Below are 17,575 nucleotides of genomic sequence, written 5' to 3' on the forward strand. Positions count from 1 at the left end.
CATATAAGAATCATACAATGAAAAAGTAAAAAAAATAGTATAATAGGTATATACAAACAAATCTAATTGCTATGACAAACGAATCACAACAGAAGATTTAATTACAAAAAGACTACCAGTAAACGTAAATAAGAGTTAAGTATTATGAGAAAATTATCTACAAATGTAGACTAAGTATCCAAATACAATTCGAGGGTAAAATCATGAGAATATTAAATGGATAACAAATTAGTGTCATATTGATCAGTCACAGTGATATTAAGTCAAACTTTGAGAAAAAATAAATAATAAAAACAATCAAAAGATCAAAGAAAAATCTAAAGAACGTGTCAAATAACAATGAAAACATATAATAAAAGCAGTAAAAAATCATGTCAAAAAAATAAAATTTTAAGAAACAAGAAAAGTAAGGATGTGAGGTAAGGATGCGAGGTAAGAAAATAAAGGGAAAATATACCAAAAAAACAAGAGCGATTAGGGTAGAAGTGGTAGTTGTTAAAAGAGGGTTGACAGATGAATTCTAATACTCAAGTTTTAGTATATATTACATAATACAATATTGACAAAGAATTATTATATGATTCAAATAATAAAAGTTATTACAATATGAAAACATCAATACCTGATTATATTTTTTAAATAAATTCAAAATCGAAATTTAATTATATCTAGAGGAAAGGCGATGATAAAATTTTAAGAGAAAGAAGAGAAATGTTCTTAGGTGGCGTTTGGTTGGATGAAATCTTTTGGAATTGGTGGGAATTGGAATCCAATTCCACCACTTTCCCATGTTTGGTTCAAGTTTTTTAAGGGAATTAGAATCTCTGATGGAATTCAATTCCATCAAATGAGGGAAAGTGAATTCCATCAAAAAAATGGATGGAATTCAATTCCCTTGTTGGAGGGAATTGAAATTTGACCATACTACCATCATCAATCATTTGGTAACTTATTCATATATTGAATAAAAATATTTTTTTATTATTTCGGGTCGGGTCGGGTTTCTAATTCATATATTCGGGTCGGGTCGGGTCAGGTGAAATTTTATTTTGGTCGGGTCGGATCGGGTTTTTTTAAGTGTGATATTCGGGTCGGGTTCGAGTTTATGGTGAAAAAAATCGGACCGACCCGAAAATATATATAATTCGGGTCGGGTCGGATTAAGTCACTGTTTTATTAAATAAAAATATTTTTTATTATTTCGGGTCGGGTCGGATTTCTAATTCATATATTTGGGTCGGGTCGGATGAAACTTTATTTTGTTCGGGTCGGGTTTTTTAAGTGTGATATTCGGGTCGGGTTTTTTTAAGTGTGATATTCGGGTCGGGTCGGATTCGGGTTTAGGGTGAAAAAAATCGGACCGGCCCGAAAATATATATAATTCGGGTTCGGGTCGGGTCGGATTAAGTCACTGTTTTTATTAAATAAAAATAATTTTTTATTATTTTGGGTCGGGTCGGGTCGGATTTCTAATTTATATATTCGGGTCGGGTCGGATGAAACTTTATTTTGTTCGGATTGGGTCGGGTTTTTTAAGTGTAATATTCGGGTCGAGTAGGGTCGGGTTTTTTTAAGTGTGATATTCGGGTCAGGTCGGGCCGGGTTCGGGTTTAGGGTGAAAAAATAGGACCGACCCGAAAAATATATATAATTTACCTTATATATTTAGGAATAATTACAATAATACCCCTCTATATATAATTTTTTTTTTCCAATTAAGTCAATGTTTTTATTAAATAAAAATAATTTTTTATTATTATTTTGAGTCATGTCGGGTCGAGTTTCTAATTCATATATTAAATAAAAATAGTTTTAGGTATATTATTTGGTAACTAATTAACATACTCCGATTGGCATGTATCGAAATATTGCTCTATCTTTTGGTAACTTATTAACATATTTTGATTGCGATGATTTTAACTTAAAATGTTTATTAGCATGATTTTTATAATTTATTGAAATGAATAATAAATTAATAAAATGAAAATTTAATATTTTTAAATTTTTTATAATATATTACTACATGTAAATTGTAAAATAAACTAAAATAAAGCAAAAAAACAAGAAGGACAATTCTATCATTTTACATTACTAAAATCAAATTCATCTGACATGTCTGCGAACTAAACAGAATATAGAATTAGATTCCAATTCTATTTCCTGCAAACCAAACAGAATATGGAATTGGATTCCAATTCCTATAGATTTCAATTCCTTCACAGATTCCAATTCCCTCATAAACATTCCAGCGAACCAAACGCCACCTTAATGAATTTAGGACGCATTACCTAAAAAAATATGAGGAATCAAAGATGAACAATTTAATCAATCAACCAAGTTGATTCGAAATGATTGATATCAGATATCAGATGCTATCTAATTCGAAATTACTGATATCTAAAAATCCATATCACTAAAATTGCGATCCAAATCCGATCCGAAAAAAGTCGAATATCTAAATATCTGAATCCAAACATAAAGCTTACTTTTAAAAAATAAAATAAAATATTATATATATGTATATATTTGTTTTCCTTTATCCTTGTAATCTAATGTTTTCTGAATCTTAAGGGTGCGTTTGGTTCACGGAATGGAAGATTACCAGTGGGAATGTAATATTACCAGGAAATAGGATTACTCGGAATGTTTTAGTTTGTGTTTGGTTGGCTTAGCGGGAATGTAAGATTACAATGTTTGGTTAAAATAATAAAAGATTATTGAAATGTATATTTGACCAAATTGTCCTTATTATATATTTGTTTTTTAACAAGTTGGAAAATATTTATATATTTTCTTTAAAAAATTTAAATTCATAAAATTTATATAATTTTTTTATAAAATTGAAAATATAAAAAGGTTTAATGAAAGGGTAAAATTTTATTTTAACCCCTGAACTTCATATAAAATTGTAATTATAGACTTTTTTTTTGTAAATCTAAAATAATTTAAGGATAAATTTGTAATTTAACATTCGTAGAATTTTTATTATTCAATGACAGAAAAAAAGATATTTAAAAAAATTTTAAGGGCATTTTAGTCCAAAACGCCGGGAATCGAACAATACCTAAAGAAATGGAAGTAATGACATTCCCGATAATATACCCCAAAAAATCCACTATTGATAATCTTACATTACCGGGAATGAGATTCCCAGACTAGATACTAAAGAGATATTTTAATGTAAATTTACCTGAAAAATGAGTGTCAATTGTCTGCTCGTGAGCTACCATGTGAATGATGCAATTTGAAAATTTCGAAAAATTGAACCCAAACAATTAACATTTGGGAGTTTTAGGAATGATGTCCAAATGAAAGCCGAGCAATCGTGGGGCCATGGAGCATTTCAGGCAAGGGGCGGGCTGACCGGATGGATAAATTATTCTAACGGCCCAATGTTTTTTGGATTTTCAGATAATCCGAAATCATAATATATTCTATCCGATCTGATTATCCGATTTTTTCGATATTCGATACGAGATATCCGAAAATCAAAGAACAGATCGAATATCCGAATTTTCAGATCGAATCAACGGATCAGATCATTTTGCACACTCCCAATTTAAACTTTAAACATGCTTCATCCAATACGAACCTCCATTTAAAGTGTATATTGATGGCTAACTTGATAGAAAGACCTCGTTGATACAATATTGATATTTTGATGATTCAATTATTATCTTTCAAAGTTAAATAAATTTATGACAGACATATATTATTCATCTTAAACTAACTTCTTTTAATTTTATAATTATTTTTATTAAATTTTCAATACCTTTATAAAACTTATAACATTTAGCCATCGCTCTAAAAAATAAGAGAATTCTTGGTCTCTAGTTTTTGATTCAATGATAGTTTAGGTCTAACAATTTGAATGTTTATTCTATTAAGTTTTGTCCCTTAAATTTACATTAAAAAATGTGCATAAATATTATCAAAAAAGCATATGTACATATTAAATACATGTGTCAGCATGAGTTGAACAATAACTACGAGTATATATAATTTGCATCTTTAGTCGCTCAACGAGTATATGGTTAAAATGTTATATTTAAACTTTTAAAAAACTAAATATCTATATAATGTGAAATTTGAGATTCTCATTATCAAATTTATTGATTTTGGGTCGTCAAATACAAATTACGAACTTAACGAGACTAATATCAATACGATAATTAAAGAAACTTTTAAATACTTCCAGAGAATCGTAGAAGGTAACAACTGATAGAGAAATAACATCTTTGATGTTGTAGTAAGAAAGTGCCTATTTTAGTTCTTCATGATGATGAAGAAGTCATGTGAAGTGCCACCAAGGAAGCGTAGAAACCATCTTTGATGTTTATCAAGGTCTGATGCTTTCCCTTCTCCACAATAACCCCATTTCTAAGCACTGCAATAACATCTGCATTCTTGATCGTTGATAACCGATGCGCAACGACAACAGTCGTGCGGCTGACCATGACTCGGTCTAGTGCTTCCTGAACCACTTGCTCTGATTCAGCATCCAATGCACTTGTGGCTTCATCCAAGAGCAATATCTTCGGACTCTTAACTATGGCTCGTGCGATCGCCACTCGCTGCTTCTGTCCACCTGACAATTGAACCCCTCTCTCCCCTACTACGGTATCATAACCCTGTAATATGAATTAAAACGAAAAAGGTTAGGAGATAATTTTACTCCTTAATGAAGCTAGCAAGTTAGCGCAATGCTTTAGAATGTCTCACATGTTGTAGGCTACTAATGAAGTTGTGGGCATTGGCCAGCTCCGATGCAGCTAAAATTTCAGCCTCGGTCGCATTCCCTCCCTTTCCGTATGCAATGTTGGCACGTATGGTGTCGTTGAACAAAACAGGTTCTTGGCTTACAAGTCCCATTTGTTGCCTCAACCATTTTAATTGCAGCTTTTGTATTTCAACTCCATCTAGTGTAATGTGACCCGAATCTAGATCATAAAATCTCTGCAATAGTGAGATTACGGTCGACTTCCCGCAGCCGCTTTCTCCGACTAAAGCAACCGTCTGAGACAAGAGAATTACATCATGAAAAGTTAAACAAACCTTATAGGATCAATTTTGTGTATGTTGAAACTTGAAACTTGAAAGAGATTAAGCTCAAAATGCAATGAATGATTTACCTTGCCAGCAGGAATAGCCAAGCATAAGTCTCGGAAAATTTGAATGTCTGGCCTTAATGGATACTTAAAGCTCACATTAGAAAGCTCGATTTCGCCTTTCACATTTTCTAGTATCACCCCTGACTCGTCACCTGGGTTTATCTTCGATCTCTGATCGATAATAGCGAATATGGAAGCTGCGGCTGTCTTTGCTTTGTTGGAATCAGAACCAAAGGTGCTTGATTGACTGATTGCAAGAGATGCTATCGTCAATGCAAAGAAAACCTGGAAATGAATATTAATTTCAGTATCAAAGAAACATGTTGAAAGAATATCCGGATAATTCGAAGGAGCAAGAAGAGCTACTTGAAAAACATCTGAGAAAGTAGCATGATCATGCTCCACAAGTTGAGCTCCGACATAGAAACTCGTCGCATAAACAGAATACATTAAGAAGGCCGACAGCCCGAATCCTATTCCGCTGATCAAACCCTGCCTTATCCCCGTCTTCATCGGGTTTTGGCATTTCCTTTTGTAAAGACGAATCACTTTCTCCTCAGCACAGAAGGAAGCAATTGTTCTTATACCTCCGATTGCGTCATTAGCAACTTGGCTTGCTTCCTCGTACATCGTCTGCAAACAATTAGACTAACATTAAGGTAAACTGTATTGTTAAACCATATAGCTTTCTCTCTACGAAGAATTTATAACCCGATATAAATTTGAGGCGATACGATTATCATTTCCACCTTGGAGTTCATAGTGTTAACAAGGTGCGGGAATAAATTGCTGGTCATTAGCTTTGGCCATACCTTTGCATCTGCACTAAATCCCTTCATGAATTTCATTTGAATGTACCCGTCGATTCCTATCAGAGGAAAAAGTGCGAGGACGATCAAAGCCAACTGCCAACTTGCAATGAAAGCAATGACCAAACCTGCAATGGCTGATGCAATACTTTGAACAATTTTGCTTAGTGCATCTCCAACAAGAGAACGTAATGTTGCTGCATCTGCCGAGAGCCTTGCTCCAAGTGAACCGCTTGAGTGCTCGGGTTCGTCAAACCAACTGACCTCCATGTGAATCACTTTCTGAAAACACATTGATCTTACTCGCTGGATTAGTTTACATCCAGCAACAGAAAAGAGGTATGTTTCTGCTGGATATGCCAATAATGAGGCCAAGCCAAGAGCCATAAATATAAGTGCCCAGAATCTTGAATCCTTTCTAAGTTCATTAGGTGGTTTGTAAAAGGTTTTGATGGCTTCGGAAAGGAGCAATGCATAAGCAGGAAGGACTAATCCATTGACAACTGAAGCTATAGTTCCAAGTAGAAGCACAGGAATCTCCGGCTTGTTGAGAGATGCAAGCCGATGAATTGAGACTTCCGAAGCCTGTACTGGTGGTATTGTAGGAGGAGCTTCTGCATCTGCCAACACATTATCCGTGACATTTTGTCCTGTAGTTGAACCCCTACTGATAGATTTCTCCAACGACATTCTAGGACTTGATTTCTCAATATTTTCCGATCCATTTTCATCATCCGGTTCCTGTTCTAACTCTTTATTTACCTCTTGTAAACGTATAAGCTGAGAGTAAGCTCCATTGGGATCCTTGAGCAAAGCACAATGAGACCCTGATCAATCAAAAACCATGTTATATGCAGTTGGCAACATGACAATGGTTATGTTACTGCAGACAAATAAGTTGAGTTGAGTTATATGGCTATGATTTATCATACCTTTTTCAACCATCTTTCCTTGATGAATAACAGCTATCATATCTGCGTTCCTCACCGTGCTCAGGCGATGAGCAACGATAACAATAGTCCGAGTAGTCATTATTCTGTCTAGTGCCTCTTGCACTGTTCTCTCAGATTCTGCATCTAGTGCACTTGTAGCTTCGTCTAAAAGAAAAATCCGAGGATCTTTTAGAATTGCTCTTGCTATCGCCACTCTCTGCTTTTGTCCACCAGAGAGCTGAGTTCCATGCTCACCCACCATGGTGTCTAGTCCCTATCAAAAATGCAAAAGAGTAGACGAAAAATTTAAAAATCGTAAGCTTTGAGATATGAATCAGGAAGTAGCCATTTGAAGAAGACATTAAAACCTGAGGCAGTTTGTCGATGAACTTGGCAGCATTAGCGAGTTCAACTGCAGCTCTTATCTCTTCACTTGTTGCCCCTTCATTTCCGTATGCAATATTATCCCTAATGCTTGATGAAAACAACACAGGTTCCTGGCTGACAAGGCCAATCTTTCCCCTGATCCATTTAAGCTGAAATTCCTTGAGGTTGATGCCATCGATAAGGACTTCACCACCTTGCGGATCATAAAATCTCTCTATGAGACTGATTACAGTTGATTTCCCGCTTCCACTTTGTCCAACCAGAGCAGCTGTTGTGCCACTGGGAATGGAAAGAGAGAATCCATTGAAAATTTGCTCATCCGGTCTTGCTGGATAACTGAAACAAACATCATTCAAATTGATATCCCCTCGAATATCCTCCAATACTTTTCCATTTGTGTCATAAGCATCTATCTCAGGCTTCCTTTCAATAGTCTCAAACATCTTAAATGCTGCTGCTTGACCAGAAGCAAATGCATTCAAGCTGGGAGATGCCTGCCCCAGGGACCTGAATTTTCGTAAGCGAAATGAGAAAATTAACCCTCTCCTAGCAAAATAACGTGTGTTGCAAGGAAAAAAATGATTCGGTATTTAACTCACATGGAACCAGTCATTATAGCAACGATAACACTGACTACTTCACCACCAGTGTAACCATTTTCCAGAATCATCCTCCCACCAAACCATACAGCCAACGCATAACTGCAGAAAACGACCAACATGATCAATCCAAGTCCTATTCCAGAAACAGATCCTTGGTAAACACCTGATCTGTAGGCGCTAACAAGAAACTTGTTGTAATTGCTCATGGCTTGCTTTTCACCAGCAAATGATGCAACCTGTTATCAGATCAAGCAGGAGGTCATATAAAAAGTAAACAATATGCTGAGTATATTTCTGGCTGTAAGACCTACCGTTCGGATTGAACCGATTGTCTGTTCAACTACAGCTGCTGCTTTTGCATAAGCATTCTGTCCTTGGGATGCTGTGTTGGCTACAGTGAGGGACACTGTCGCACCGGCAATCACGAGAAGAGGCAGAGAGGACAACATCACAAGTGTAAGAAGCCATCCTCTGATAAATGCCACAACGAATCCTCCAATGAACATGGATATCAACTGTAAAAATTTCCCAACCTGCAAAAATCAAGCGGACATCTCCATTATTACACAGACAAGGTGAAAATGGAACCTAGTATTATGATACCTTCTCGCCCATGGCATCTTGTATTAGAACAGTGTCACCAGACATCCTCCCGACGACCTCTCCCGTGTTTGTTTCCAAATCAAAGAAGGCAATATCTTGTCTCAGTATGGTTTTCAAGTACAAGCCCCTTATTCTTGCAGCTTGTCTCTCTCCTGTGACCATCCAGCAGGTCACTTCTGCAAAATCACAAACACACAGGCTTCTCAGTTTCTTAATGCATAACGAAAACTGCCTCAAATAAAATGTCTAGAAGAGATATGCAAGATGCACTTACGGAGAAATCCCGCCACCGCAGCCCCTACGCCTAGGTAGACAAAGTTCAGAGCAACCTAACAACAACAACAAATCATAATCTGTGAAACTAAATTCCAGTCATTCACTTGTATTAGCGACAACAAACATTGTAAAGTAAGCTCATGAGAAATTGTTACCTCAGAAACCGAATTGACCACCTCATTGTTGTTTTGGTTTTGTCCAAAAGAGTCTGTAAGCTCCCCGAACAATATTGTCATGAGGGGCATACTTATGCCATTTCCAATGGCACCAATTGTGCCAGCGATCATTAACAAAACATCTGTTGCATCAGCAAATGCAAACAGTTTGAAGAAGGGGACTGTGTTAGTCTTCTCATTTCCTTTGGGTGTCTCGAGGTTTCGATTTCCGCCATTCATGCCACGGTCTTTCTCCGGAACTAAGCCGCTTTTTGACACGCTTGCCTCATTCAAGTCAAAGTCGCCATTGAAGCTATTATCAATGGTCATCGTGTGACACCTAAGATTTGATCCGTAATTACTTCAAAAGCCATAGAACTTATATTTCGTCTGCAAGGAGTAATGATGATCAATGAAGTGAAAATATCATATAACCAAAGGCATTCTCTTTAAAAATGGAACTAAGAATTTATGGTATGCAGTTGGGGAATGGAAGGACTTATAAATACATGAGCTTCTGCTTTTGTAATCTTACAAGACTTTTCAACTACAAAGACATCATTTGATGGATAGCACCAGGCTCGCCATTCTTTAAAATTAAAAGGGTTGACCACAAAGTATAAATTGCTTAGTTGACAAGGAATTGAAAATCAAAATTTAGTCCCATTGGCTGAAGCATTGACATAAGAAAACATCATATTAACCACCCATTGGCTAAAGCATTAGATATAATATTTGACGAAACAGTATCAAGCTGCCAAGGATTTATGCACCAATTATTACTACTGAAAGTATCCAAAAAAATAAAAATAAAAAACCTGAACTTCAGCTACCTACGAGGCAAAGGAGACAACACAGAGAAGGAAAAATAAATAAAACAGAATGACTCCATAAAGAAAAAGATAATTTTCCTTGCTATCTGAGGAATAAACAATTTAGGGTTCTTGTGATCAATAGGTTTTTTTCCCCCCATTTTCATACAATAATTGATCACTGGTTTCGCTTTGCAATTATTTGATATGCTTTTAAATTCTTCGTTTTCTGTTTTTCCACCCCCGGAATATCATGAACATGTTTTCCCATCAACGAATTCAGCTGAAACTTCAAAGAAGCTGCAATATGTCATGATCACTGGTCCTAACAATTTCTTTTCTGGGGACCATTTTAATCCCAAAAGGGAAAATCTGTGAAGGAAACAAATGACGTCCGTCTAGATGGGTTGAAGTCTAAACTCAACAAAGGCTGATAATTTGCTAGCAAAATTCAACAATGAAAGATCAGTTTGCCTTGGCCCTCAAGTGCAAGCAAACCCAAAAAGTTGCTCATTTGCTTCTGTCGCTGCCACTACTACCTTGTCCCTTATGTGTGTTTAGTTAGCATAATAATTTTTTTTCAAGTCACGTACTAATATCTGCTTTAACTTCATCTTCATACGGAAAAAAATATTATTAAGGATAACTCTTTTTTTTTTCATTTCGAGAATTTTATTCTTATTCATTCTTTAAGCATTTATTGTCTTGGTAAGAGAAATGTGGCGGTTGATGGCGGTGATAATAGCAAACGGCAACAACAACAACAACAACAACAAAAGTTAGACAAGAGAATAAAATTTCAAGTTATTTTAAGGGGGTGAAAAATTGAATTTTTCAAAAATTTAAGAATTAAATTAGATATTAATCATATTTATTAACGTGTCACGTCAATAATTTAAAAGAGGTTAAAGTTCGAGAGTTCAAATTCAACGGAACAGACAAATAATGGGTCACGGATTATGTTTTTGTGTAAGTAAATAATTTGAGCTGAGCCGAACTCAAAAGTTTTGCATCATCTTTGAAGGGTGATAAGTGTATAATTTGAGTTCCAACATTTGTAACTAACTAGTGTTGATGTGTTACAAGTTTTGCGAAGTGGAAGCAGTCGTGTGAAGTTGCACCAATGAAGCATAAAAGCCGTCTTTGATGTTTATCAAAGTGTCATGCTTTCCTTGCTCTACAATAAGCCCATTTTTAACCACGGCAATAACATCTGCGTTCTTGATTGTTGATAGCCTATGAGCAACCACGACTGTTGTGCGGTCCACCATGACTTTATCTAGTGCATCCTGAACCACTTTCTCTGATTCTGCATCCAATGCGCTCGTCGCCTCGTCTAATAGAAGTATCTTCGGACTTTTAACGATGGCTCGTGCTATGGCTACCCGCTGCTTCTGTCCTCCTGACAATTGAAGTCCTCGTTCCCCGACGACGGTGTCGTAACCCTGGATTATAGTTGAAAAGGTCAGTGACCAGTCATCAGTCGAGCGTATTCGCCAACATGTATCTAACCTGTTGTAATGAACTGATGAACTTGTGAGCATTGGCCAACTCTGATGCAGCTACGATTTCTGCCTCGGTTGTATTTCCCCCCTTTCCGTATGCAATGTTGGAACGGATTGTATCGTTAAACAAGACAGGTTCCTGGCTCACAAGTCCCATCTGTTGCCTCAGCCATTTCAGTTGGAGTGTTTTGATTTCGACTCCATCGAGAGTGATAACTCCGGACTCAGGATTGTAAAATCTTTGCAATAATGATATTATTGTAGATTTCCCACTCCCGCTTTCTCCAACCAGGGCGACGGTCTGAACGAAATGAAAAGATTGAAATTCGTATGATTTTAGTCTCTATGATTATGTTGATAAGTGAAGTGTTTGTCCGTTCGATATGGAAACAGGATCAATACCATGCCAGCTTGAATAGACAAGCTCAAGTCTCGGAAGATTTGAATATCTGGCCTTGATGGATACCTAAAACTGACATGACGAAGCTCGATATTTCCCTTCACACTTTCTAGTGTCCTCCCGGACTCATCACTAGGATCTATCTTAGACTCGCGGTCGATAATTGCAAATATGGAAGCAGCCGCCATCTTGGCTTTGTTGGAATCAGGAGCAAAGGAACTTGATTGAGAAATTCCAACAGCTGCCATGGTTAAAGCTAAGAAAACCTGCAAAATAGATATTGGTCTCAGTATCACAGGAACATACAAAGAAAATATGATGGCTTGGAAGAAAAGAAAAGGACCAAGGATGACAGGCTCACTTGAAAAACATCTGCAAATGTCGCCTTTCCGTGTGCCACAAGTTGAGCTCCTCCATAGAAACTTGTCGCATAAACAGAAAACAAAAAGAAAAACGAAAGTCCATATCCTATTCCACTGATCAAACCCTGTCTTATCCCTGTTTTCATCGGACCCTCACATTTCTTTTTATAGAGTTGCATTACCTTTTCCTCTGCACAAAAGGAAGCAACTGTTCTAATACTCCCGACTGCATCATTAGCAACTTGGCTGGCCTCCTCGTACATCATCTGCAACCATTTATATTTACATATGGAAGTCATAATATTCTTATAAATATGTTATTTTTCGCAATTATTGAACTAATGTTCGACCATACTTTTGCATCTGCACTGAATCCCTTCATGAATTTTGCTTGAATGTATCCATTGACCCCTATCAGAGGGATCAATGCTAGGATAATAAATGCCATCTGCCAACTTGCAACGAAAGCAATGACCACACCAGCCAGTGCTGATGCAAAGCTCGAGACTATCTGAGCTAGTGCATCTCCGACAAGGGAACGTATCGAGGCTGCATCTGCTGAGAGCCTTGCACCAATTGAACCACTTGAATTATTGGGTTCATCAAACCAACCAACTTCCATGCAGACCACTTTATCGAAACATGTTGCTCTGATTCGTTGGATTAATTTACAACCAGCGATAGAAAAGAAGAACGATCGTGTTGGACATATCAATAATGATGCCAGGCCAAGGGCCAAAAATATCAGTGCCCAGAATCTCGAATCCTTTTTCAATACATCAGCTGGCTCATAAAATGTTTTGATCATACGGGAAATTAGGATACCGAAAATCGGAAGTATCACACCATAGGCAGCTGAAAAAATAGTTCCAATTAAGATCACAGGAATCTCTGGCTTGTTGAGGTAAGCAAGCCGCAGGATAGAAACCTCTGGAGGCGGTTTCGATGATGGTTCATTAGGATCTTCTGTATCTAATGTAGGATCAATGACATTCATTTCAGTAGGTAATCCAAAAGGTTCTGGGAAAGAATTGCTGCTGCTATTTCTAGGTGATCCCTTGCTGAATGATCGCTTCAACGGGCTTCTTAGGATTGATTGTCTAAATGGTTCTGCAGTAATGTCTGATACATCTGCAACATGTTCCGACTGTTTATTTACTTGTTGCAAACGAGTAAGCTGAGAGTAAGCTCCCTCAGGATCCTTGAGTAGTTCTGAATGTGACCCTGCAGAATTCAAAGAAACATTATCAGACAGTGAAAAATATGTAGATATGGAGCATGAAACTGCTAATAGTATGCAGGCAAAATCACAGTTTAGTGAGTGGAATAAAAATGCATCCTCTTGATAACACACTTCTGTTAGATAGCACCATTTCCGATCAAGTTGCAAAGTTCGAGATATACAAACTATAAGTAGTAACCTACCTTTTTCAACCATCTTTCCTTGATGAATTACGGCAATTGTATCTGCATTTCTAATGGTACTCAAGCGATGAGCAACAATGACAGTAGTCCTATTGCTCATTATCCTGTCCAATGCCTCTTGCACGATTCTTTCGGATTCTGCATCGAGTGCACTTGTAGCTTCATCTAAAAGCAAAATTCGAGGGTTCTTCAGAATTGCTCTTGCAATTGCAACTCTCTGCTTCTGGCCACCAGAAAGTTGAGTTCCATGCTCTCCAACCATGGTATCTAGTCCCTATACATGGAGTCCGAAGCTTCAAAAGCAAATCAAAATGTACAATTCGCAAATAAAAGTACCAAGGCATAAGGTAGAACTAATTGAACGATAAATTAAAACCTGAGGTAATTTATCAATGAACCTAGCAACATTTGCAAGTTCAGCCGCCGTTCTTATCTCTTCCATGGTTGCACCTTCTTTTCCATATGCAATATTATCCCTTATGCTTGAGGTAAACAACACCGGTTCCTGGCTAACAAGACCGATCTTTCCCCTGATCCATCTAAGCTGGAATTCCTTAAGATTAATGCCATCAATAAGAACCTCACCGGCTTGTGGATCATAAAATCTCTCCATCAGACTGATCACAGTCGATTTCCCACTTCCACTTTGTCCAACCAAGGCAGCTGTTGTGCCACTCAGAATAGAAAGAGAGAATCCACTGAAAATTTGCTCCTCTGGTCTGGCAGGGTAACTGAAATGAACATCCTTCAGTTCTACATCCCCACGAATGTCCTCCAACACTTTCCCACTTATGTCATAGGTGTCGATCTCTGGTTTCCTTTTGATGGTCTCAAACATCTTAAATACTGCAGCTTGACCGGCTGCAAAGGCAGTCATGCACGGGGATGCCTGCCCCAGGGACCTACAACATCCATAAGTACCAAGGAACTTAGCCTATTAAGCATGCATAAAGTAGAAATGGAGAGAATTCAAATTTTAAACGCACATGGAACCGGTCAATATGGCCATAATCACATTAAGTACTTGACCGCCAGTGTACCCTTTCTCCAAAATCATCTTCCCACCAAACCAGACAGCCAAGGCATAACTATAGAATAGAATTAGCATAACTACGCCAACGCTTAGTCCAGCAGTAGTACCTTCCTGGACGCCTGATTTATAAGCGGTAACGAGTGACTTGTTGTAATCATTTATGGCTTGCGTTTCGCCAGTAAACGATGCAACCTGAAATCAGATCGAATGATCGGTTATATACTTCCACCGAACAATAAAAGCAAAATCAATGACTGCAAATAATTTCGATATGGAACTTACAGTTCGGATTGAACCAATTGTTTGTTCAACTACAGTAGCAGCTTTAGCATAAGCATTTTGTCCACGGGTTGCCAGCTTGGATATCATTATAGCTATAGTTCCAGCGGATAGTACAATTAGAGGGATAGCGGATAACATGACGAGGGTAAGAAGCCATCCTCTGACAAATGATACGACGAAGCCTCCGAAGAAGGTGGATATCAACTGCAAAAACTTCCCGACCTGCGAAAAATAGGTGTATATTCCATGGTTACATGTAAATGATGATTTCCATGAAAATACTTTACTCAACAAGGATTCTAAATGATGATTCCTATACCTTTTCGCCCATGGCGTCCTGTATGAGAACTGTGTCCCCAGACATTCTGCCAACAACTTCCCCTGTGTTTGTTTCCACATCAAAGAAAGCAACATCTTGCCTCAATATGGTTTTCAAGTACAGGCCCCGTATTCGTGCAGCCTGTCTCTCACCTGTGACCATCCAGCAAGTCACCTCTGAAAAACAAAATCCAAGCTTTAAGTACGTCAGTGGTAATCATAAATAAAGCAATACGATTTGAAGGAGAGGTCTTCTTACGAAGGAACGCGGCCACCGCTGCCCCCATCGCCAGGTAGACGAATCTCAAAGAAACCTATGATTTTTGTTTAAGAATTCAGTTAATAAATCCCCATGTGAAATGATGGATACAATCTTATAAGCTAAGTTGATGCTACATGCCATATACCTTGGAGACTGCTTCGACTACGTTGCCATTACTCTGGTTGTTCCCAAAAGAATCAATGAGATTCCCAAACAAGACTGTCATAAGGGGCATCGATAGACCGTTGCCGACGGCAGCGGTTGTGCCGATGATCATTAACAAGATATCCTTAGAATCAGCAAATGAAAACATCTTGTAAAATGGAACCGTGTTAGTTTTCTCAACTCCTTTGGTGCTCTCAGGATCTTGCTTTTCTCCCTTCACGCCAGAGACTTTCTCCGGCTCTTCTTGGCCATTCGATGCGCTGGCTTCATGCAAGTCACTATCTTTATCACCATTGAAATAATTTTCGGAGGCCATTGAGCTGCTTCCAAGATATATATTACTTTGATACTCAACAACCAAATAAATCTATAGGATTTACTGTATTGTAGCTGCAGCAGACAAATGAATATTAATTGGTCAAACAAATGAATACAAAAGCCTATTAATTTAATAATAATTATACTCTCACAAGTCACAACTCATCTACAAGAAGAAGAAAAGAGAAAAAATTGCAGAAGCTGAAATTTTCCTCGATAACCAGTGGGAAAATGAGTGAAGAAAATAAGTTAAAAAGAGCGTCATCTGAGTATAAAACCAAAACCAGATACCCACCAAACTCACCGTGAAAGAAAGAAATACAGAAGAAGAACGCAGAATAATGAGAATAAGAGAGTTCGAAAGAAACACTATCAGGGATTTGGAGATTCATTTAGGTCCATCTTTGTTGAAGGCTGGACTCTGTTGGTTGAAAAGCATATGTATATGCTCTTTGCCTTGAGAAGCAAGCCATTTTTCCCATGTAAAAAAAAGTTTCTGGGATTTTTTTGGTCAACCGCATCCCAGTTGTTTTTTCCTTTGACCCAAACAATAATGAAATGCCATAAAATTTAAGAGTGATGGTTTGGAGTTGTGACTCACCACTGAAAAAGACGCATCGTTCCCATAATAAAATTGCAGAAGGGATCAAGAAGTAGAAACAACACCTCCTTCACCCTCTTCCAGCGAATAATATCTATTAGTGAGTTCTACTTTGAATCCAAATTCCTTCGTTCTGATAGCATTGGCGTTGCAAATTTAAAGGTTTGAGGTTTAAAACTTCAATGGTTTTGGCAATGGACAACAGGAAATAGAAAACATCAAATACATACACCAGTGTGGTTCATTGCCTGATCGTCTTTGAATCATGAATTCCAGCAATTTAGCATCTAAAAGCTTGAAATTTTCTTATTAATAATAGGTCAAACAACCATGGTGACATAGCATAAATTATAGATCAAAACTTAAATCTTAAACAAGAAGCAAAACAACCCAAATAATAGAGATTGGAGCTGTCGTATTCTTCGTCGGAATGTATGTCTCCCTCCATGGAAAACATTCAATGGCAATCTTCAAAAAAGCAAATCTATTACCATCTTGAACTAAACAATGAAACAATAATAGCCGAACTAAGCAAATATAAAACGTGACTGTAACACTCAAACCTATCGATCTGGTGCAAGCAATGATGTGAAAAATCATCGATGTTTGATCGAAGAAATAGAGGGCGATGGGATAATCTCCACACAAACACACGCCACCGAAGGATTAACCCAAAAAACAGTGATAATAATGGCTAAAACCCAACAATCAAACAGGAAGAAAGGAAAACAGAGGACAAAGGAAGACGATAAGGGATCATCGCTCTACCACTAACAATGCGAACAAAATCACCATGGCGCTACAGAACCACCACATCATTGCCTACGCCGGACCTTCCTTAAAAATTCTGATACAACCATGGTTTTCAGAACCGAACCGGTTAGCGAACCGGTCATGCTATCGGTTCATTGGTTCAATCGGTCGAAAGAACCGGACGACGTCATAATTATTTAAAAAATTAAATAAAAATACAAAAAATATTTAATAAAAAATAATTTTTTATATCACAAGTCATATTCAAAGCAAATCATAATATATATAAATTAAAAACCATAAAATCAAGTAAAACAAAATGATTTAAATTAACAACAACATAATATTTAAGGTAAAACATATTAAATAATAAATATAATTATATAACTATAATTAAAAAATAAATTTGGGGCTAAAAAAATCATAACAAAATGATATTGTTTGATTTAATTTTTTTTAAAACA

The 17,575-nt window shown here is 37.1% G+C and overlaps 2 protein-coding genes across 3 annotated transcripts; both read right to left on the bottom strand.

Moving 5' to 3' along the window:
- Positions 1-4,251: 4,251 nt before the first annotated feature.
- LOC120135356 (ABC transporter B family member 21-like) lies at positions 4,252-9,398 on the bottom strand. The gene is made up of 12 exons (XM_039151635.1): positions 8,876-9,398; positions 8,719-8,773; positions 8,445-8,620; positions 8,153-8,374; positions 7,839-8,077; positions 7,221-7,746; positions 6,853-7,126; positions 5,924-6,747; positions 5,478-5,744; positions 5,133-5,396; positions 4,723-5,016; positions 4,252-4,631 (listed from the first exon to the last, which is right to left on the bottom strand). The coding sequence occupies exons 1-12, from the start codon at positions 9,203-9,205 to the stop codon at positions 4,275-4,277; spliced, it is 3,828 nt and encodes a 1,275-aa protein (XP_039007566.1). The 5' UTR covers positions 9,206-9,398; the 3' UTR covers positions 4,252-4,274.
- Positions 9,399-10,667: 1,269 nt separating this feature from the next.
- On the bottom strand, positions 10,668-16,421 carry LOC120135355 (ABC transporter B family member 4-like). 2 transcript variants are annotated; one of them, XM_039151634.1, is made up of 13 exons: positions 16,359-16,421; positions 15,420-15,829; positions 15,272-15,326; positions 15,014-15,189; positions 14,695-14,916; positions 14,366-14,604; positions 13,756-14,281; positions 13,380-13,653; positions 12,310-13,178; positions 11,954-12,220; positions 11,595-11,858; positions 11,200-11,493; positions 10,668-11,132 (listed from the first exon to the last, which is right to left on the bottom strand). In XM_039151634.1, the coding sequence occupies exons 2-13, from the start codon at positions 15,753-15,755 to the stop codon at positions 10,767-10,769; spliced, it is 3,888 nt and encodes a 1,295-aa protein (XP_039007565.1). In that variant the 5' UTR covers positions 15,756-15,829; positions 16,359-16,421; the 3' UTR covers positions 10,668-10,766. The 2 variants fall into 2 exon arrangements, with proteins under 2 accessions (XP_039007565.1, XP_039007564.1); XM_039151633.1 differs by lacking the exon at positions 16,359-16,421 and adding an exon at positions 16,062-16,209.
- Positions 16,422-17,575: the final 1,154 nt, after the last annotated feature.

Source organism: Hibiscus syriacus, unplaced genomic scaffold, assembly GCF_006381635.1.
Source record: "Hibiscus syriacus cultivar Baekdansim isolate YM2019G1 unplaced genomic scaffold, ASM638163v2 tig00110607_pilon, whole genome shotgun sequence".
NCBI classification, from domain to species: domain Eukaryota; kingdom Viridiplantae; phylum Streptophyta; class Magnoliopsida; order Malvales; family Malvaceae; genus Hibiscus; species Hibiscus syriacus.

Coding starts and splice junctions, on each gene's coding strand:
- LOC120135356 (XM_039151635.1), bottom strand. CDS start 9,205: ATGACCATTGATAATAGCTTCAATGGCGACTTTGACTTGAATGAGGCA. Junction 7,127..7,220: donor TCATCGACAAACTGCCTCAG/GTTTTAATGTCT, acceptor CATTTTTGATAG/GGACTAGACACCATGGTGGG. Junction 5,397..5,477: donor CTTTCTCAGATGTTTTTCAA/GTAGCTCTTCTT, acceptor ATTCATTTCCAG/GTTTTCTTTGCATTGACGAT.
- LOC120135355 (XM_039151634.1), bottom strand. CDS start 15,755: ATGGCCTCCGAAAATTATTTCAATGGTGATAAAGATAGTGACTTGCAT. Junction 14,282..14,365: donor GCCATATTGACCGGTTCCAT/GTGCGTTTAAAA, acceptor TGGATGTTGTAG/GTCCCTGGGGCAGGCATCCC. Junction 13,179..13,379: donor AGGAAAGATGGTTGAAAAAG/GTAGGTTACTAC, acceptor TGAATTCTGCAG/GGTCACATTCAGAACTACTC.